Source organism: Fundulus heteroclitus, chromosome 23 (assembly GCF_011125445.2).
Source record: "Fundulus heteroclitus isolate FHET01 chromosome 23, MU-UCD_Fhet_4.1, whole genome shotgun sequence".
Classification (NCBI taxonomy): Eukaryota; Metazoa; Chordata; class Actinopteri; order Cyprinodontiformes; family Fundulidae; genus Fundulus; species Fundulus heteroclitus.
The window spans coordinates 29851169-29872871 of NC_046383.1; the positions used below are offsets into that span (position 1 = coordinate 29851169).

The 21703-nt window shown below is 44.9% G+C and overlaps 3 protein-coding genes across 4 annotated transcripts in view; all 3 read left to right on the forward strand.

Annotated features, from left to right (window-relative positions):
* Nucleotides 1-292: 292 nt before the first annotated feature.
* psmd10 (proteasome 26S subunit, non-ATPase 10) lies at nucleotides 293-6449 on the forward strand. The gene is made up of 5 exons (XM_036127314.1): nucleotides 293-535; nucleotides 633-731; nucleotides 827-973; nucleotides 5168-5334; nucleotides 5924-6449. The coding sequence occupies exons 1-5, from the start codon at nucleotides 422-424 to the stop codon at nucleotides 6075-6077; spliced, it is 681 nt and encodes a 226-aa protein (XP_035983207.1). The 5' UTR covers nucleotides 293-421; the 3' UTR covers nucleotides 6078-6449.
* Nucleotides 6450-11709: 5260 nt separating this feature from the next.
* Nucleotides 11710-16403, forward strand: xiap (X-linked inhibitor of apoptosis). Its single transcript, XM_012869916.3, has 7 exons — nucleotides 11710-11883; nucleotides 12973-13262; nucleotides 13355-13910; nucleotides 14016-14115; nucleotides 14221-14299; nucleotides 15736-15775; nucleotides 16139-16403. The coding sequence occupies exons 2-7, from the start codon at nucleotides 13023-13025 to the stop codon at nucleotides 16330-16332; spliced, it is 1209 nt and encodes a 402-aa protein (XP_012725370.2). The 5' UTR covers nucleotides 11710-11883; nucleotides 12973-13022; the 3' UTR covers nucleotides 16333-16403.
* Nucleotides 16404-17869: 1466 nt separating this feature from the next.
* The window catches only part of stag2b (stromal antigen 2b), a 28394-nt gene continuing 24560 nt past the window's right edge, over nucleotides 17870-21703 (forward strand). Inside the window, exons 1-7 of one of the 2 annotated variants that reach the window (XM_012869893.3) lie at nucleotides 17870-18067; nucleotides 20023-20152; nucleotides 20282-20363; nucleotides 20449-20592; nucleotides 20688-20784; nucleotides 20875-20951; nucleotides 21058-21262. In XM_012869893.3, coding sequence (XP_012725347.2) covers nucleotides 20109-20152; nucleotides 20282-20363; nucleotides 20449-20592; nucleotides 20688-20784; nucleotides 20875-20951; nucleotides 21058-21262 — 649 coding nt within the window. In that variant the 5' untranslated portion in view covers nucleotides 17870-18067; nucleotides 20023-20108. Of the gene's footprint in view, nucleotides 18068-18170; nucleotides 18412-20022; nucleotides 20153-20281; nucleotides 20364-20448; nucleotides 20593-20687; nucleotides 20785-20874; nucleotides 20952-21057; nucleotides 21263-21703 lie in introns of those variants that run through there. The other variant, XM_036126905.1, reaches the window with a different exon arrangement.

Sequence of the window (21703 nt, forward strand, 5' to 3'; positions counted from 1 at the left end):
GTAAGCGTCCTGGACCAAATTAATACGCGTTCTTGGAATAAATGGGCTTAAGAGGGATGACATTTTGTTTTAATTGACTAATGTGAGTCCTTCTGGCTGCCCCTTTATTTATTTAGGGGTCGCCACCATCATTACAAAGTCATTACAACTGAACTTGCACGGTCGGCCTTCTTGACGCAACCGGGATTCGAACCCGTGTCCCCGCATCACTTACCGCGAGACCACAAAAGGGACTCCCTATATAAGCAACGGCGACAGCGCTGTTGGTCTTTTATTTTGAAGAGACGGGACGCGGAACCAGGCGGAAGTAGCGCTCATAATTTCCTGAGTCATCCTCCTGCGTTTGAAACCGGCCAACCGGAGCTTTTTTTTTGCGCAGGATTCAGCAGCTTTTTAACGTCAGGTGTAAACGCGCCGAGCGATGGCGGGCTCCGTGTCTAACGTGGAGGTCTGTAACTTGGCGTTCAGCGGCCAGCTGGAGGAATTAAGACAGGCCATCCTGTCCGAGAAAGCCCTCGCCAGCAAAGCGGACCAGGTCAGCATACCCGCGTTCATGGCGCATCATCATCATCATCAGCATAATGTGTGGCTTGTGAGGCGGTGTGCTTACTGAGAGCAATCTGTGGTTTCAGGACGGCAGGACCGCTCTCCACTGGGCTTGCTCCGCCGGACACACCGAGGTGGTGGAGTTTCTGCTCAGCCTGGGAGTCGAGGTCAACCTGCAGGACGACGTGAGCTTTGTGCAGTCGGGGTAGCGTCCTCTCCGGTGTCACCTGCTGGGATGTAGCTGACAACGTGCCTTTTGTTTTCCTCCTTCACTCCCCAGGCCGCATGGACCCCTCTGCACATCGCCGCATCCGCAGGCAGAGAGGACATCGTGAGGTCCCTGATCGGCAAAGGAGCCCAGCTGAATTCAGTCAACCAAAACGGATGCACCCCTCTGCACTATGCCGCCTCTAAAGACAGATATGAGGTACAGTGGCCTTTGTTTTGTTTTTGTTTTAGCAGCTCACCAGCTGTGCTTAGCGGTGGGATCTTTTGTCACGTGGCAACACCAAACTTGATTGTAATACTACTGTCAGTATTATTTAGAAGCACCTTTTGGGTGCATTTACACCTGCTAGCCTGCAGAGGTAGGTCACCACCAGCTTTACAGCATCTACACAGCAGCGGTCCTCCAGGGTCGGAGTTCTAGACCCCTGCTCTGAATGGTTATAGGGTGGTCCAGTCCATGGCAGACTCCAACGGGGTTTTTGGCCAAGATTGTGCCTACGCTCAGATCAGTCCATCTTCCTGTCGCCTCTTGACAAGCTTCCCTGTTCCCACAGCGTTCCCACAGCATGGTGCTGCCACCGCCACATTCCACTTTTTCTGTATTTTTTTTTTATGTTGACCAAAAACAGGCATGTAAGGGACAAAGTTTAGATTGTAGCCTCCTTCCACACGTTTGCTAGCTGCCTTGCATGACTTGTGGCAACAATCTTGACCGGATTTCTTCTGAGTTTCCCAACTTTGTTTTCGCCCGCTCCTCCGTAAAGGCCGGATTCGCTGAGTGCGTGAATAACAATTGACCCGTCGACCGATTGGCCCCACCTGCATCATGTTTCACCCTCGTCACAATTCTAAGCTACTTTGTGTTGATCTGTCACAAACGATCCTAATAAATAATCAAGACGCTCTGCTGCTATTACAATAACAGACATTAATTATTCTCTGTACATTTCCTAAGTCCTAACTCCTTTGTTTGTGTGTGAGGGGGGGGGGGGGGGGTCCTTTTTAAAAGTGTTATGCATTATTAGAACTGAATTTTGAATAGCTCCAGATCTCGTGAAAGATGCAAATTTTTAATTCAAATCTGTGTTTTGACCTGGAAATAGTTTGTCAGATTCGTTTGGCTTTCTTCGGTATTTCATAAAGTGAGTTTGTCTCTCTAAGCGCACCACAAAGGACTTCACTGTGCAGCAGCACAACCACGCCGCTCGTGTGTCGGGTTTTTTTTTTTTTTTTTTTTTTTAATTTATTTATTTTTTATTTATTTATTTATTTTTTTTATCTCTTTGAAAGACTTTTCCTCAGTGTGAGAAGAGCGGCCGAGACCGGAGGAGAATTGGCGGCTAGACAGCCTTGATCCGGCTCGACTGGGAGGTCTGGCCGTTTCTGTCAGAGGTTCTGTTAGAGCAGATGAATGAAAAGATAGAGAGCATATTAAAAAACAGGTCTAAAATGATTAAATGTGTACATTTTAAAACATCTTTTATCAACTTTCTAGGAGACACGTTTTCTTAGAATTTTCCAAAAGTGAAGTAATACTTTGTTACTTTGCTTCAATTGTTTTTTTTCCCACTCATTTCCTGTCCAGCCCTGAGGTTCTATTCCTGGTTCGATCAAAGGTGACCAATTGAGAAACTGGGCCCGTCTGCCTTCATTTACAAAAATGAACTGAGTAATTGATGGGGACACAAAGACTGCATACAGGGCAGTCAGTGTGTGCTTTAAAAATGTGTAAAGCAGAAAGTGGAGAACAAATAAAGAGCGAGGCTTAAAAAAAATCTAGAAAAAAAAATAGCAACAACCTGAGAAGCTTCAAGTATCATTCAGTGGATCAGCTTCTATTTTTCTGTGAATAAATCATAGATCAGATGTGGGTGACAGATGACCCAAAAAAAAAACAAGTCCCTGAAAGATAAATGAGTTAATAAATGTTACATAAAAACTGATGTCTAACATGTAGAAATGCAAATAAGAACAAAACAAGACTTTTAGCAAGACACACACAATTAAATCAATTATCGATCATAATGTGACTTAAAACTTGTGAAAATATGAAAAGAATAGAATACAGATATGGCCGCATTCCTCGGCAATCCATCAGAGAAAATCAAGCTAGGTTTTGATTAATTAAAGAATGCATAATTTTAAAGAGAGGCGGGACATATAGGGTGAGGAGGGAAAGATTTTTAATGACTCCATAAACTTACTAAACTTTCCGCTTTTGTAGATGAGTGAAGGATCTCATTTTTGAGAAAAGCCGACTTGGTTTAAATCTAAAAACAAAATATCACAACACCCTGGAATGATTTCATTCAGCAAATGACTACGTAGTTTTTAGTCCTTTACTCAAGTATCTTACAACAGGATTTTTTTTATTTTAATCTGACTTTATTTATAAGTAAAGCTAGTTTTACATCAAAGGTCAACTACTTCTGGATATGCCTCAGGATCCTACCAACGCCTCTGGGTTGACCCGTCAGGAAATCAAAAACAATCCTGTTTTGGCTTGCAATGCTAAGATGAATGAACAGTTATTAGGATTATTAGAACCTTGAATTAGGACCTGATGGAAGATTTAGCCCTGCTGGAAAGCGGGAGCAAAAAGTCAATCGAACTATGACCTTTTTGCACAGCATAAACGCAAATTATGAATATTTGCTTTCGCTTGCTTAATATCTTTTTTTACGAACATAAACTCCTGCATTTCCCTCCTGTAATATACAATAAAGACGAGGAGACGGTGAAGCCTTCACCATTTTGTAATCCTTCTGTGACATCTCACAGTTCTTCAGAAAGGAGCTGCTGAGCGATGACGTGTTTCAGGTATTGGTACGGTTCTGCAGAACACATGTCAAAATTAACCTTAACCAACCGGTTACGTTATCACTAAAATGCTTTTCCTCTGAAAATCCTCTACGAAGTCTTTATTATGCACCAGCAGTGTCGGTACCCCTCCTCAGCCGCACCTTTGTTGCTAAGGACTTTGCAATGCAGGCATAAAGTTATGATGCAAGCTTTTATAAATGTAAAACGCATGACAGTTTTAAAGAGCGGGCTTGGCCCTTCTGAAGTCTCGAATATGACGGGAATGATGTGCTCCACGTGTAACAATGTAAGGAAGCTAGAAACATCTTCACTCTGATTGGTTTAGGATCAGCCCAAAGATAACGTGTCTTTAACATAGAGTTACATTGGTTCAAAGGCATGGTACAAAACGCAACAACCAGTTTTTCTTCATTTCGCTGGGACACAATTTTGTAATTTTCCTCGTAAAATAAGGCCCGTCCTCATCACAGAGGACCGCGCAGACCGTTTTACTTCAAGTACCGCTCTGATACCCCTAAATAAAATCCGTTGCAGCTGTTCTGCTGCAGACATCAGCTGATTTGTGAAGAGTGTCCCATCTGTGTGTGACTGGATCTCCGTGTGAACCCAGTTGTTCTGTGGAGGCCTTAGATGGTTGTTGGAGAACATTAAAGAACAAACGGCTTCACGGGGACCGAGGAACTCAGCGGACCGGTCCAGGGAGGAAGCTGGTGACGGGTTTAAAGCTGGGTTGGGTTGTAAATGTCTCAACCTTTGAACGTGTCACAGTGCTCTGTTCAACCCGTCCTCTTACTGTCAAAGGAGTTTGGCACAGCCGCTAAACCTACCAACACACGGGACGCTCACGCAAGCTTACAGGATATTTAAGGAGACCATCGTTCAGAGAAGCGGTTACTCTGGAGGAGCTGCAGAGATCCACAGCTCAACTAGTTGTGCACTCCAAAAAACTCTGGCCTGTTTAGGAAAGTGTGCCGAGAAGAAATCCCTAAGTAGTCCTGTTCTCAACAGTCAACAGTCTGATCAGAGGAGACCAAAACTGTAAGGTTTTTGGTTTATTTCCAGCAGTTTGACCCTAAACATGGCGGCAGAGCTAAAGTTGGCTCAGAATGGCCCAGTCCAAGTTCAGGCCTACATTCAGCGGAGAATCTGTTCCGCAGAAGTTCTCCAGATTTAAATAGGAACTAAATAGAAATGTAAGCATCGCTTTTCTGTTTTATTCGTGAAAAGAATTACGAGCCGTGCACAATTTTTCCTTCCGGTTTCAAACAACACTATAAAGGAAACTGATCTGCTTGAATGAATTAGTTACAGCGGGCATGGACATATTTGGAGTATTTCTTCACTTCAGCAACTGTTTTGTGACACAGTTTTTACCCACTGTCCTCAGCCGCATCGCTTTCTAGTTTTGCTCTCACATCCCACGGTTTTGTTGAATTTTCCACTAGTGGCCAGTGAATGAGGCCCTGTAACGGATGAGAAATCAAACGTTTCATGTTAAAGGGAAGTGACTATAAAATGGGGTTCCCCACAACTGGCACGTGAGACACCCTTTTTCTCGCCCTGTCTGCAGATCGCCTTGCTGCTGCTGGAAAACGGAGCCGACCCCAACGCCACCGACAAGCTGGACTCCACTCCCCTGCACAGAGCGTCGGCCAAGGGCAACCACCGCCTCATCCAGCTGCTGCTCAAGCAAAGCGCCTCGACGAACATCCAGGACTCGCAGGGCAACACGGCACTGTACGTGTGCAGAAGTATTCATTTTCCGATGCGTTATTGCTAGTGCTGGCACAGACTTCCAGCGGAAGGTCGGAAGCGTTCACACGGGGACTGTTATCTCACTTCCCCATTGTGGTGAGACAGAGCGGTCAGGTTAGCTTGGAATGTCCACTTTTGATGTCACCAGTTTAAGATTTGTTCCCCGATTCTGGGGAACTTGGAAAAAGTAAAAACCAAAAGCATCTAACTTGCATTTACGCACTGCAAAAACAGAACCAAAAATAAGTAAAATTTTCTTGAAATGAGTGTATTTGTCCTTGATTTGAGCAGGTAAATAAGATTATCTGCCAACAGAAAGAGTACTTTTACCCATAAAATAAGATAATTAGATATAATGCACTTGAAATAAGTTGATGGAGATGAGTTCTTCCTATTTTAAGTGCAAAAATCTTATTCCATTGGCAGATTATCTTATTTACCTGCCCAAATAAAGTACAAATAAACTAATTTCAAGAAAATTTTAACTTATTTTTAGTGTAATTTAGTCTGTTTTTGCAGTGCGGTTTTGGGCATGTGGTAATTTTTTTTCCCTCTAATCTTTTTTTTACAGCCATCTCGCATGTGACGAGGAACGGGTGGAAGCCGCCAAGTTGCTGGTAGAACACGGTGCCAGCATTTATATCGAGAACAAGGAGGAGAAGACCCCGCTCCAGATGGCCAAGGGCGGCTTGGGGAACATACTGCGTCGGATCGTGGAGGGGTGATGCGTTCGCTGACTCGTTGGTCGGGTTTTGGCTAAAACCTCCAACGTCGCATCCTGGTGAAAGCTGCCATCGCTTTCAGTCCTTCTTGAGCAGGCCTGTTGTTGTTGTTTTTTGGTGTGATCAGTGACACGTGAAAGAGGCAACGGTGACTGAGAAGAGGGTGGGTCTGTTCTGGAGCCTGATCAGTACGTCCTTTTGGGGCTTTTAAACTGATATGTCTGAAAAGGCTAAGGACAGTCTTCCTAGCAACAGTGCGTTTTCTGTAAAAATTGAAGTATAGAAATGGGGCAAAAAGGAAAGAGTGGCGATAACATCTGGTTGGAATAAACTTCTTGCATCCGAATAAAAATCAATGCGTTGATTGTTGTTGCAGCTGTGTTGATCCTCTGTGTTTTAATGAAAACTTCACTCCAGGTTTTATAATGGGGTCCCACATGGCTCTGTGCTCGGAGCCATTCTTTTTAGAGCATCTACAAGGGCTTTGCACATCTTAAGTCCCTTGTTAAGCAAAGTCCTACATTTGAATGGGATTAAACATAACACCTGATGGCTTACAGTACAGTTTATAGATTCAAGGTTGACCTTAAACACCTCAGTAAGCTGCTATGTACAACAAACTGGTGTGGAATCCAGATTGATCCAAATTCAGTTCCAGTCAATCCAATGCATTCCAATAAAATCCAATTACATACAGTGCAATTCAATCCTAATACAATAAAAATAAATTAATCGCATGTCAGCTGTTACAATGCTATGTAAAAACATCAGTTTTTGTTTTATCCAGATACATCTTGTGCAAAAAAAACTAGACTTTAACTCCCTGACCGCTAGGGTTAGGTGATAATGACTCACAATGTTAGAAATGTGGTGTGTAATGCAATGAAATTTAAAATGACCATTAAAAGCATTATGAAATGTATCAGTCTTTTTGGCTTTATACCTATTACTAAATGCAGCCAGAGAAAATAAACATTTCCCTTAAAGTCCCACAGAGGGTAAATTTTGTCTCTGTATTTAACCCATCCTTTAGTGAGCAGTGTGCTGCTGACATGGAATAGCACACACGAAGCAATCTGTGGTCGAGGGTTTTGCTCAGGGACCAAGAGTGATAGACTGAGTTTTGAACCGGTAACCTTTGCGGCCTCTTCAAGTTACAAATCTCCGGCTCCATAATCACTAGACCAAAACTGCCACTCACCACTCCCAAGAGAACTGAAAGTCTCTTCGAGTAAAAATTACAGTTTAACAATTAATAATCTAGTTTGGTCACAAATGCGGATTTTACTGATGAAACCATCTAGGGATGGTCCCACTGCAATTATCAAGGTATCCTGAAACTTGTAAGTTTCAGTTTCAAAACCGCAAACACTTTTGGTCATATCGTTCCCAGTGATCAACAGTCCTTTTGATGCGACACCAGAGAAATGCCAGAGTGACTGGAGTTCCCTTTGGATGCCCAGAGCATATAGCAATACTCTGAAAAGCTATCCCTGCCCCACTTGTTGCTGCGCACTGCTTGTCAGCTGGCCAAAATCGCAGTTGGCAAGCTACTGCTAATTTACCAGCTGATAATAGCTGATAATTCTTGTGTTGCTCTGGAGGGCACAATGCCTAAAAAACATCAAGGTGTGGGAGCGTAGCAGGTATAGGTCCTTTATTGTGGCTTAAATCTGCATCAGAAGCAACATAACTATAAAGAGAGAAGCAACATAACTATAAAGAGATACTGCTGAGGAAGTCCATCCATCCATCATCTTCCACTTGTCCAGGGTTGGGTCGCGGGAGGTAGCAGCTTCAGTAGGGAGGCCCAGACGTCCCTCTCCCCGGCCACTTGGGCCAGCTCCTCAGGAGGAATCCCAAGGCGTTCTCAGGCCAGCCGGGAGACATAGTCCCTCCAGCGTGTCCTGGGTCTTCCCCTGGGCCTCCTCCCGGTGGGACGTGCCCGGAACACCTCACAAGGGAGGCGTCCAGGAGGCATCCTGACCAGATGCCCGAGCCACCTCAACTGGCTCCTCTGGACATGGAGGAGCAGCGGCTCTACTCTGAGTCCTCCCCGGATGACTGAGCTCCTCACCCTATCTCTAAGGGAGAGCCCAGACACACTACGGAGAAAACTCATTTCAGCCGCTTGTATCCGGGATCTCGTTCTTTCGGTCACGACCCAAAGTTCGTGACTATAGATGAGGGTAAGAACGTAGATCGACCGGTAAATCGAGAGCTTCGCCTTTTGGCTCAGCTCTCTCTCACCACAACGGATCGGTACAGCGCCCGCTTCACAGCAGACGCTGCACCAATCTGCCTGTCGATCTCCCACTCCATCTTCCCCTCATTCGTGAACAAGACCCCAAGATACTTAAACTCCTTCACTAAGAGCAGCACATCCTCCCCAACCCGGAGAAGGTCGAATGCCTTCTCCAGATCCATAAAGCACATGTAGACTGGTTGGGCAAACTCCCATGCCCCCTCAAGAATCCTGCTGAGGGTATAGAGCTGGTCCAGTGTTCCACGGCCAGGACGAAAACCACACTGCTCTTCCTGAATCCGAGATTCGACTATCCGACGGACCCTCCTTTCCAGAACCCCTGAATAGACCTTACCAGGGAGGCTTAGGAGTGAGATTCCTCTGTAGTTGGAACAGACCCTCCGGTCCCCCTTTTTAAATAGGGGGACCACCACCCCAGTCTGCCAATCCAGGGGAACTGCCCCCGATGTCCACGCAATGTTGCAGAGCTGCGTTAACCAACACAGCCCCACAACATCCAGAGCCTTAAGGTACTCAGGGCGAATCTCATCCACTCCCCGGGGCCTTGCCACCGAGGAGCTTTTTAAAAACCTCAGGGACCTCAGCACCAGAGATAGGAGAACCCGACCCAGAGTCCTCAGGCTCTGCTTCCTCAATGGAAGACGTGTTGGTGGGATTAGAGAGGTATTCGAAGTGTTCTTTTTTTTTTCTACTTCTTCGAAGTATTCCAGCCACCGACACACGACGTCCCGAGTCGAGATCAGCAGCACACCACCCCCCTACTATAAACAGTGTTGGTACTGCACTGCTTCCCCCTGGTGAGACGCCGGATGGTGGACCAGAATCACCTCCAAGCCATACGGAAATCTTTCTCCATGGCCTCTCCAAATTCTTCCCACGCCCTAGTTTTTGCCTCAGCGACCAGCTGAGCCGCCTGCCACTTTGACTGCCGGTACACGTCAGGTGCTTCCGGAGTCCCACAGGCCAATAAAGCCAGATTCGACTCCTTCTTCAGAGAGGGTTCCCGTTGACCAGCGTCCGGGCGAGGGAACACTACGTCCATTTAGCGTACTCTTCATAAGGGGTCTTTGGGCTGCTCTGTGTCTGGTCCCTCACCTAGGACCTGTCTGCCTTTGGTGACCCTACTAGGGGAATGAAGCCCCTGACAGCATTGCTCCTATAGGGTCATTGGGACACTCGTACACCTCCACCACGATAAGGTGGCAGCCCAGGGAGGGGGTCATACATTAATAACGTAGTAAACAATGTGTTGTTTTAGCAACAGTAGGAATAATTGCTGCATTTAGATCATGTTATACTCTTTTTATTCACAAGTTTAGTTTTATTATAACCTGATACCCTTAACATAAGGCCATCGTACGGGGTGATGTGGTGCCAGGCCTGCCTGAAGCAAATTGTGGATATTATATTTGAACAGCAAACGTATTAATCCCAATCCAGTCATATACCTGATCATCTTATAGGAATGTGCTCTGATTGCCTTGGGAGTCGTTAAAAGTGATGTCAAATAATTGTGCCTAACCCAAGCTGTTGCACCTTACGTCACTTAAAGCAGCACCATTAAGAGAATAGTGGGGTTGCAACAGCGTCTAAGGGATGCTTGGCTCGTGATGAGGATGGAGCTGCCTACAAGATTTCAACACGACAGTCACAACACAAAAATCTATTTTTGTTATCATTTGCTGAGCCGCTAGGCACGGCGACACAAAAATGGGGAAGTATGATGCAAATGTTCTACATTACTGAAACTATTTAAGCTGTGAGGAAGCTCATAAATTCATCTCTGCTGAGAGTTTCTTGCGAAACACGGGTTTCAGCCCTCATAAGAGACTTCTTCCCTTCATTGGAAAAAATCTACAGCTATTGTTTAATAAAAAAAAAACAACAGAAGTATGAATTGTACTGGAAAGAACCATTGAGCAGTTTGGTTAAATTTAATCTATTAATAATCATGGTTAAAGAAGAAAAATGCTGTCTACTATTTGGGGTTTTGATTATATCCCACACTATGAAAGTCTGATTGAAGTTTTGGCGTTGGGGTCTCCTCCGTTTTCCAGCAGCAGCAAGGCGATCTGCAAACAGGTGAGAAAAAGGGTCTCTCACACGCCAGTTGTGGGGAACCCCATTTTATAGTCACTTCCCTTCAACATGAAACGTGTAATTTTTCATCCATTTCAGGGCCTTATTCACTGGCCACTAGTGGAAAATTCAACAAAACTGTGGGATGTGAGAGCAAAACTAGAAAGCGGTTGAATCAAAGATGTAAGAGAGAGTGAATGGACAGTGAAAACTGGTTGAATATTTTAATCAATATATATTGCTATGAGTCGGTATTTTCCCTCTTACAAGTTTTTGAGGTTTGTCCTCCCCCTCCCCCTGCGTAAAGGTTTCAGATCATTAAACAAATTTTAATCAGACAATAAGGCTGAAAAAAGCTGTTTTCAAATGATGATTTTATTTATTAAGGAAAGAAAACTATTGATGTGTTGTGTCTCAATCTTTTGCACACTCAGTACTTCTCAACATCCTGTAACAAATGCGATACCACAGTGTTTAGAAGTGCAAAACCATGAGAAATCCAATGTTATTAGTTGGTATTACTGCTGGGAGTTAGCCTGATCACTGAGCATTAGGATGCTGAGGTTCAGATCATTCTGGTTTACTGGCCAGAAAGGGTACGGTCCTTAAACCAGGTGTTGGTAGTTTTGGCAGTGTGGGCAGGTGCCAAGTCCTGCTTGAAAATGAAATCCCCCTAATATATTTTTAATAATAATAATATAAACCTTGTCAACATATGGAAGCAGGAAGTACTAAATTCATGGTATATGACAGCACTCACTTTGGCCACAGTGGAACACCAGCAGATACTATGCCTCACAAAATCATCACTGACTCAAAGAAACCACACGCTGGACCTCAAGCAGCTTGGTTTCTGTGCCTCTCCACTCTTCCTCCAGAATTGACTTTAATAACACTTTGGACCCTAGAGTAAAGGTGAACCTAAGCTTGGGTAAGAGAGTTCTGACATTGTATTTGCTTCAGGAGTGACAGTCGTAGTCTCGGCCGTGGAAATTTGTCTTTGTTTTACTATATGTTCAAGGCTTTGGTCATCCTTGCTGATATTTTTCATGACATAGTGCATCAAAAATCTATTTTTTCCCCTTATGTAGTCTGATGTTCTGGAAAGAAAAATCCAATAGCTGTTAGCCAAAATCGTCAAACTTATCTAAATAGACACTTGAAGCGTGTACATTTTTAAAGTTAAATACTTTAATTTTGATTTCAACGAGAGGAACAAGTGAAAGTTGTCTCGAGGAAATGCGGTGACGCCCCACTCAAAGAGCGCGAGGAGCTGGCGAGGAGAGCCTGCCCTATTGACGTCATCACCGCTGCGCCCTGAGGACAGACTGCCCTTTTCTCACCACTTCCTCGAATCTAAACACCATTCCGGCAGCCATCGCACTCAGCTGTGGGTGGTAGTAACAGTAGGACCGAGCGAAGCGACAAGCCACGGACCCGTCCCCAAGACGTGAAGAAACAAAGGTAAAATCTTGACCTTTTGCAGCGACAGCCCAACTGCGTAGCTGCGTAGCGTAGCGTCAAGCTAACGCGGCTAGCGAGGGCTGGTGTTGTCGGTCCAGTTTTTAAAGGGCAGCCTTAGTAACAGCAGCCAAGGCTAAAACCCAAACTGACAACTTCCAGATAACGCATTCTGGCGAACATTTTTTAGGCTATCACGCTGCTTCATTTCGCCCAATTCGGAGTTTCTGTGCTGTTTCTCTTTGAAATGGCTCAAGTCCTTTTAAAGAGCGACCGGGGAGTGAGGTTTGCTCTTATCGCTCTTAAGCTTTTTTTTTTTTTTTTTTGCTAAGTTCTCTACGACGATCACGATTTAATCCTCAGTGTCAGTTCGATCTGTAGGCCCATTCATGCTTTTTTTTCTGCCACATGGTGGTAAAGTACCTTCCGACGCCGTTCACTTTCAGTTTGAGCAAAGCAGCCTTGAGGGATTTTCTTATTTTCTTTTTTTTTTTTTTTTTTTGGTCTGATCACGGCTGCAGAGGGATTTCGACACATGCAGTGCAAAGATCACAGGCTTGCTCCAGTCAATAGAGTAAACGCAGCGCCTGATACGCTTCATGGCAAGAACTGACTAGTCAATGCTGGAGTTGGTTGCGTGATTGGTGCGTGGGTTGAGCGTAGGAGGACAGAGATGTTGAGAGAAATTCCACCCTGATGATGTGATTGAACTTTTGGCATCAATTCCTGACGCGCACGCTTCCTCGTGAGCGGCAGGAACAGGATGTCCTTTTTTTCTCACTGAAGTATTTTGTCCAATTATTTGCATCTGACTTCCTAGAGAAAAAAACAAAACAAAAAAAACAAAAAACAAGTGGCTTTTGCCTCGGGTGTTCTGCATCCTTCTTTGCTGAAAAGTTATTATCACCGCTTTGGAATCGCAAGCATTGGGTTACACCCCTTTGGCGTGTCCCGCCTGTTCCGTGCCCATCCCTCACATGTCCTGTTCCGCTCCTGCATGTGATGAGTCCACTCTCTTAAAGGGCCAGGCCGAGTGTTAAAATCAGCTGGTCGCCGTTTGCCGACTTAAAACCCTCTCTGTTTCGTCCACAGATATCATCTCCTCCCAAGTTTGTCCACCCAGCAAGTTTCCTCGCCCGGCGATGTGCGATCCACGCGAGAACGGGGGCCTTGAGACGGACGGCTGCGTCGATTACTCGCAGATAAAGAATCGCATGGAGTCGTTCCTGGGCTCCACCCTGGCTCAGCAGGTGCCACCCGAGCGTCTGGCCCGGGCCGGCTTCTACTTCACCGGCAGCGAGGACCGAGTCCAGTGTTTCAGCTGCAGGCAGGTTGTGGATAACTGGCATAACGGAGACACGCCTGTGCAAAGGCACAAGGAGGTAGTTAGATTTATTTTGTTAAAATAAGATTATTTCTCCGTCGTTCTGCTGCAAATGCTTTAATTACACGTCCCCCCCTCCCCCTTGTCCAGGTTTCTCCAACGTGCAAGTTCCTGACGTGCTGCCACCGAAACGGCTCGAACCCGAGCTACGGCTCCATCTACGACGAAGTCGCGGAAGACACGCAGTACCGTTTGTCCACCGGCGAGGTGGTTGACCAGACCACCTACCCTAAGATCCCTCACATGAAGAGCGAACAAGCCCGCCTTCTCACCTTCTCTGCGTGGCCCTCCGACGCGCCCGTACGACCCAGAAGCCTGGCCCAGGCCGGCTTCTACCACCTGGGACAGAGCGACCTGGTGCAGTGTTTCTGCTGCGGCGGCAAGCTGAGCCGGTGGGACGACGGAGACGACCCCTGGGATGAGCACGCCGCCCACTGCCCCAGCTGCTTCTTCGTCCTCGGCCACGACGTGGGCAACGTGCCGCTCCTGGACAGCGAGGACGAGCCGATGGAGGAGGACAGCAGCAGTCGAAGCACGAGCGGGGCTGGGAATACGGAGACGTTTGAGGGGAGGCTGAGAAGCTTCGCTGCTGTTCAGCACCCCGTCAGCCACGAGAGGCTGGCGAGAGCCGGTTTATACAGCACAGGTAAAGGCACGGCGGCTAAGGAACTGACCAGAACCAAGCGCGCTGTGACATTTATAGTTTTAACATGGAACTGTTTCCATTGTCTTTTTTTTTTTTTTTTTTAAGGGAACGGAGACGAGGTGTTATGTTTCCGTTGTGGCGGAGGTTTAAAAGGCTGGGGGCCCCAGGAAGACCCCTGGGAAGAACATGCTAAACACTACCCAGGGTAAGGGCGGGCATCTTCGTTCTCTCCTTTGTATCGCTGCGGTCCGAACGCCGCGTTATTTTTACGGCTCTATTTTAATCCTTTAATGTGCTTCCTTTGGATCAGATGCAGCTTCCTGCTGGAAGAAAAGGGATCAGAATTTATCAACAGTATCCAGCTGCGAAGACCCCAGCACATTAGTGATGTAGGTTGTTTTTTTTTTTTTTCAACTATTTTGTCTGATCGTCTTGCTTAACATAAATACTTTTTAATCTTCATCGTAAAAACAATATACGAAGCTCTGGCCAATGTGTTAGAGTGCATTTCATATAAAAATATTTATTGATTTAAAAAAAGATTTCTACACTGTCTGGCTAGGTGTGGGGGAAATACAATTGAATGAGGAAAAAGGTTGGGTTTGTTTTCCACGACATTACCTAAAAAGCTATAATTTCTATTTTCTTGGGTCTGGATTTTTCGCCGGACCTGTGTTTCTAAACTCTTGTTTAGATCTTGTGGAGCCCCTAAATCAGTGGTTCCCCAGCTTTTCTTGGTGGGCACCCCTTTGATTTGTTGATTTGTGGCCCCCCCATCCAAAGATTGGATGGGGGGGCCATCCAATCTTTTCGACAGTCGAACGACGAAAAGCCAACTGCACTAAAACGTATATAAAAATAAAATAAACTGCAGTCTTCTGTAAATCACAAAACTGCCGCTTTTAAAGTGTAATTGCTTAAGTTAAACTGTCTATTCACTGTGTAATTGAATTCAACATTGCAGACAATACTTATTTTTAAATAACTTCCAAATTGGTAACTTTTCCTTTCCATTTCTACAATGCTGCCTCTGCAGTTACACTAAACCTCCCCTAGAGGGCGCCCCCCCACTTTGGAAACCACAGCCGTGAAGGGACATTGAAGGGAAATAAGAAAAAATGTTTTACTTTCTGGTGTGCACCAGATACATTGTTGCATAACTGGTGCACACAAGGAAGATACAGATGCATGAGGTGTGGTGTGCATTTTTTATTTTCTTTTCCCCTTCAATGTCCCTTTATGGGCTCAGTTAGATCCCACAAAAAAAGGGTTGAAATTACCTTTTCTTTTTTTTTTAGTTTTGCAACAACATTTTCTTTTTTTTTTAAATCAGAATAAAGGTATCTCCAATGTGCTTTAGAGAGCAGGAGGATCCGGTCCTAGATTTTTAAATAGAGGTTATCTAAGTTGGTCCAAAGAGCACAAAGAAGGTTACAACAAAGTATGGTTTGGATTCCTGTAATTTCCAAAAAGCCACTACAGGGGTTTTTAGTATATCTTGTCTTTTTTGACAGCGTATTCATTTTAAAGACATAGATTTTTCCTGACCCTGTTGGCTGGTTCACAGTGCGAGGTATTTGGACTCCTCGTCATTCATAACTTTCAGCTATTTAAGCGCATTCCTGAGCACCACCCTGCATGTTTTGCGAGCTTAACATTGGTTCTTTCCAACATGTTCTATGAGAATGAGATAAATTACTCATCCTCATGATACTTTAGGTATGCGAGCATTTATGTGTTTCTTCTTGTTTTTCTTTCAGTTTTATTGTCCTGTATCAGACCAGGGAACTGCTGAAAATGACCATTTCTCTGTTTTTTTTTCCAGGATTCAAGCTCTCAGACTGAAAATTCAGCCTGTGAAAAAGGTAATTGTTTGCGTAGTTTGATTAAAAAAAAACTAAGAATTATTGAAGGAAATAAAAAGGTTAGATTGCTAATGTCCCTTAAAATTCAGTTTGTTCAATAATGTCAAAGAATGTCTGTTAAAAAAATGAAATAAGTGTGTATGTATGTGTGTGTGTGTGTGTGTGTGTGTGTGTGTGTGTGTGTGTGTGTGTGTGTATATATATATATATATATATATATATATATATATATATATATACATTGAATCCTGTACTTCTTTTTTTTTTTTTTTTATGTACAGCAGCGAATGTACTTGGCAGCGTGGTTTCGTGCAGTAGAGGGGGAATTTTTTTTTATATATATATTTATCTTTTTGCTTTTAGATGAGGACCCAATGGAGAAACTGAGGAAGTTGCAGAGGGAGAAACAGTGCAAAATCTGCATGGACCGAGACATCGGCGTCGTCTTCCTGCCGTGTGCTCATCTGGCAACTTGCCAGCAGTGCTCGGTGGCCCTCCACAAGTGCCCGATCTGCTGTGAAGTCATAGCACAAAAAATCAAAACCTATATTGCTTAAAGTAAAAGAAAAAAAAAAAACTCCTTTGTTTAACATGGATGCTGCATCTTTTAAATACCCCCCCCCCCCCCCATAATGTTATGACATCTGTGGCCTCCTTATAGGGAGTTTCTAGGTAGATTTCACTCAGAAAACATGCATAATAGGTTAACGAGGGGTGGGATGGGGTTTGAACTGACAGAGTGACTGATTGTATGGTTGTCTGTGTGTTAGGTTTGAGCTGTTGAGACTATGCTTCAGCACATCGCTGGACTAAATGCATATGGTTGAGGGGTTTGTAAAATAATGGCTATAATATAATATAATACATGTATATTAGATGCCCTGTAAAATAGTGTATTCTTTTAATTATTCACTACAAAAATATTTTCCTAATCACTAAATACTTGTCTTAAGTGTGTGTACGTATATGTGTGTGGTGTGTGTATGTATGTGTATATATATATATATATATATATATGTATGTATGTGTATATATATATATATATATATATATATATATATATATATATATATATATATATATATATGTATGTGTATATATATATATATATATATATATATATATATATATATATATATATATATATATATATATGTGTGTGTGTGTCTTTTTGTTTTTATAGCTAATGTTTTTATAGCTAATGTTTTGTCATGCAATATGTCCCTGTCAAATGAATAAATCTTTAATAATTCAACCTGAGCTGCATTTGTCTTTTATATTTTTTAATTTCTTTACTTCACTTGTAGTTTCAAACGACGGACATGAACTTTTTCCTGTTTGTTAGGAACTTTGACCACTGTTCTGAATAGGATATATTATGTCAATTTCAACACTTAAGATATTAAATGGGCTTATTAGATGCCTGGGCAACCTGATGAATACAGTCAGAAAAGCTGCTTATTTGCATAAGCTGACCTTTTACTCCGACCGGAGTGTTGGCATAAGGTTGGTATACTTAATTTATGGCATATTCACTGTTGCAACATGCATTAAATACATTTGCATGTATCATTTATATTCTTCGTTAGACTTTTTGGACTCAGGTGTTACCAGACCCTAAAGACCATTTGCACGCTTTAGGCTTTTCAGGAAGCAAATTGTGCACTTAACTGATTTCATTAATAAAAATCTAAATTGGAAATATTATGTCTCGTGTCTGCGTATTATATATAATTAGTGTGCGTCCTGAGACGGTGTCTGTCTATCTGTCTAATCAAAATTTGTAATATGGTAAGATAGAAACAATAAATATTGATTTGCTCTACTTTTTTTTATCACATCTCTCTTCATTAATCTTGATGGACAAGGGGCTACAACAGGGGATCAAACAAAGATCCAGTCTCGCTGGCTTAAGATGGCTAAAATGCGTTTTTTTAATTTTTTATTTCTGCAAGCCCAGCGTTCGCAAGCATGCTCTACGTGCGCGCGTGTCCCCGGTGTATGCACACAGTGCAGTACCCGACCGCGGCCACTAGATGTCAGGCCATCGGCTTTGCTGCTACAGGGGCCGACGTGGCCGCTAGGTGGCAGCTCTGCACCAGGATTTCCTCCTCCTAGGTCGTCGAAACAACAAACCGAACTACGGAGCGAGCGGGGTGAGAGAACGTCCGAAACTGCCTCTGACCGCGACTTTTAAACTCTTTTTTTAACAGATTTGTTGCGGGATTGGGGGAGAGACTGTATAAGAAGCATAAAAGTTACGAGTGCGCCCCGACTACATTGTACAACAAGGTAAGTTAGCGGTAAAATGGCGGAGAGCTATGTGGAACTTAGTTGATTTGTATTTTGCTAGCCTGGCTAGCTGTGGGAGAGCCCAGAGCGCGGATGTCTGCCTGAACCGAGTCGCTGCGCTAGCTCGCGGTACACAGCTAATTCGGTCGCTAGCAGGCTAGCGAAGTCGATTTTCGGCACAACTGTTGAAATTATAGATTTTGGAAGATAAAAAGGCGCTTTATTATTTGGGTGCACCCACCTACACGCAATGTATTTGTAAACAAAGTGTTTGCTGCTTATGCAATACGGTACTGGAACTCCCGAGGCAAGATGGAGGACGCAAGGACGTGATGTTTTTTTAGGTAAGGCTAGCGCTAGCTTTTACCACGGGCAGCTAGCGGCGCTGGTTCTTGGCTCGTTAAACGCTGTTTGACCGCCGATACCCGCCTGCTTTGCTCCCCATTTTATCTACGAGTTATATGGAGACAAAGCGGCGTTGATACCCGTGGAAAAACGGCTGATTAGCGTCGTTGTGTATTAGCTTTTTTTTTTTTTTTTTTTTTTTAGCTTCGGCTAGTACAGTAGAGCTTACGTTGTTTTGTTGTTATGATCTAGTCTTACAGACGCAGCGGACGAGCTTGTAGATCGAAAATCGGTCTGAAATGCGTGGTAAACGCTCGCCGCCTTGCTTGTTCGGGTGGCGAGCAGTAGCTTTTTTTTTTTCCTCCCTTTTTTTTTATGGCGAGTCGTGCTCGCTCAGTCCGTCGGATCTCAACTAGCTGACGTCGAGGAAAAGACGCCGAGATCCTCGGTTCCCTAGCTGGTGGCGCTAGCACCACAGCGGCGCACCGGCGTCAATTTTGACAGGAGCCGACGAAGAGCGCGGCGGCGCCGGCGTCGCTGGGGGGGGATGGAGGCGGCGGGCTTTTGAAATGGGTGTGAGCTCCCGTCCGCACGGACCCGGTTTGGAGGCTTTTGCTTCGTCCTGAAGCGACGCTCCGCCGCTTCCCCGTAAAACTACTTCGGAAAGCGGCGCAGCCCGGTTTGGCGCCACTTTTTCAGTCTACACCCATAAAACCGTGTCGGCTCGGTCCCGCACCGAGCGGGTACCAGCGGCGCCAGGGGAGGGGGGGGGGGGAAAGCCAGTTTTCTGGACGACAGTTTCACAAAGTCACAGTTGTTGTCGAACACGTTTTCCTCGGTGTGCCCCACGTTTTTATTTATTATTTTTTTATGTGTGGGGGTTATGTTGATCACTCTTTATTTTCCCATGATCGCGTATTGCTAGGCGCTCAGGTTTGCACATGTGGAATATCTGCATTTCACTTGATTGTATTACAGCCGCTCCATTAAATTGTCCCCATTCTGTTTATTTCATATCAGTACCAACGCATTTTGTGCTGGATCTTCTCCCAGACTGCACGGAGTGAGGGGGTTGGTTTGAACATTTGTCTCTTTAGGCTCTTTTTACCCAGAGCCCCTTGGAGCTAAAGGGAACTTTCCCTTTGGCTGCAAGAATCCAAAGATCCAAAAGTTGAGCCCACTCTCCGAGGTGATACATGTATGCATTTGCACTTCACAGCCGTGTGGCGCTCTCTCTGTGGCCTGTTGATGTGGAGCCTGCCCTTTGATTGGTTTACATACGCACGGGGCGGAATGGACAGTGCCATATTTGGCCTTTGAGGGAGAAACTCTCGGCTTGCCTGCGTGACGTTTCCTGTAAACCGGAGGAAACGAGGCAAGAGCAGCCAATGGGAGGAGAGCAAGCGTGACAGTGGCGTTTGTGTCCGCCCCCTGTTACCATGTGAAACTTTTTCCCCCCCCCCCTTCACCTCTAAGAATTGGTTGCTCCCACCAGAGTCCGTGACTGATTGTTTACCGCGTTCTGGTTTTCTGTTAATTTGATGCTGTTTATTAAGCCTGCGTAGCTCTTAAAACATTTTTTTTCTCTCCGTCCCCCAACTCCTTTCTAGGTCACATGCAACCTCCCCTGTCTCCTTTTCTGCGAAGAATCTCAAGTCAGTTGTAAAGTTGACGTTGACCAGAAGATGTTACAGAAATGATAGCAGCACCAGAAATACCACCAGAGTTCGCCTACCCTCAGTAAGTACCCGCTTCCTTCAAACCACTCCCAACGTGATGGGGACCTTTTTTTTTTTTTTAAAGACCAGCCCAAACCCTCGGCTGAGGCTGATCTAAAAGTCTCACCCGTTATCCGTTTGCCTCCACCAGGGACACAGATACCAGATTCTCCTCAGACACAGACTTCTCTGAGGATCCTGATGGAAGAAGTGGCATTCCAGCTAAAGGAAAGGTACGGTTCTAGGTTCAAGCCCTCGTCAGACGATCCCTTTTATGAATGCATAGACACTCTTTGTGATTCTTCACTCTTCCTACAGGGTGGGAAGAAGGGGAAGAAGGCGGCGGGGGAGAAGGGTAAAGGCGGGAAGGGCGCGGGCCGCATAAATGGCCACCATCAGGAGAACGGCATGGAAAACATGATGCTGTTCGAGGTTGTGAGGGTGGGCAGGAGCGCAATGCAGGTAAAGCCGGACGCCGCTCTAGGAACGAGATCTAAGAATAACTTTTCGGTCAGCGAGAATAATGAATGAGCGGGCCGTTCCTCTTCCATCCGCAGTCTGTGGTCGACGAGTGGATCGAGTCCTACAAACACGACAGAGACATCGCACTGCTAGAGCTCATCAACTTCTTCATCCAGTGCTCAGGATGTAAAGGTACGCTTGTGTCGTTGTTCGAAGCGTCTAAACCGTTCCTCTCGTTTGAGAGCGCGGCTAGATGTGCTCTAACTGGTCTTTGTCTCTCAGGCGTGGTGACCGGGGAAATGTTTCGCAATATGCAGAACTCTGAGATCATTCGACGAATGACGGAGGAATTTGACGAGGTGAAGTATCGCATCATTTTATTTTCCCCCCGACTAGCATAAACCCGATGGCAGAGCTTTTCCGCTGTAGTTTTTGAGGATCTTTGTTGCTGTTTTCCTTCTTTAGGACAGCGGCGACTACCCCCTGACCATAGCCGGGCCGCAGTGGAAGAAGTTCAAAACAAGCTTCTGTGAATTCATTTCCGTACTAGTCCGCCAGTGTCAGTACAGCATCATCTACGACGAGTACATGATGGACACGGTCATCTCCCTCCTCACTGGACTATCAGATTCCCAAGTCCGAGCCTTCAGACACACCTCAACGCTGGCAGGTAAAATGCAGATTTTTATTGCTAGTAGGCTTGATTATTTCTCTCTGGCAAGGTTGGCATCTCCCAAAGCGATGGAACAGAGGCAGAGATCGGGCTCTTACTGGTAGATGCTATTCAAGGGGTTTGAAGTCTGGTCTGACAGTTTTTACTGTTTTACTTTTTTTTTTTTTTTTTAAGATTATTATTGTATGACAAAAGAATGTGCTCTATTTTCCAACTAAAGGTGAAGCATTAACAAGATCATCCCCATTTATGCATCCTCCCCCTATGTCCCTAAACCAGAGGTCCTAAACTCAGGTCCTCCAGGGCAGATCTCCTGCAGCTTTTAGATCTGTCCCATGCCGTATGAATCTGAATCAAATGACTAAACCGCCTCACCAGCATGCAGTCAAGCTCTGCATAGCTCTGCTAATGAGCTCGTGTTGGAGTGAGACGTGTTAA

Coding starts and splice junctions, on each gene's coding strand:
- psmd10 (XM_036127314.1), top strand. CDS start 422: ATGGCGGGCTCCGTGTCTAACGTGGAGGTCTGTAACTTGGCGTTCAGC. Junction 536..632: donor TCGCCAGCAAAGCGGACCAG/GTCAGCATACCC, acceptor CTGTGGTTTCAG/GACGGCAGGACCGCTCTCCA. Junction 732..826: donor AGGTCAACCTGCAGGACGAC/GTGAGCTTTGTG, acceptor TTCACTCCCCAG/GCCGCATGGACCCCTCTGCA.
- xiap (XM_012869916.3), top strand. CDS start 13,023: ATGTGCGATCCACGCGAGAACGGGGGCCTTGAGACGGACGGCTGCGTC. Junction 13,263..13,354: donor CTGTGCAAAGGCACAAGGAG/GTAGTTAGATTT, acceptor CCCCTTGTCCAG/GTTTCTCCAACGTGCAAGTT. Junction 15,776..16,138: donor AAATTCAGCCTGTGAAAAAG/GTAATTGTTTGC, acceptor TTTTGCTTTTAG/ATGAGGACCCAATGGAGAAA.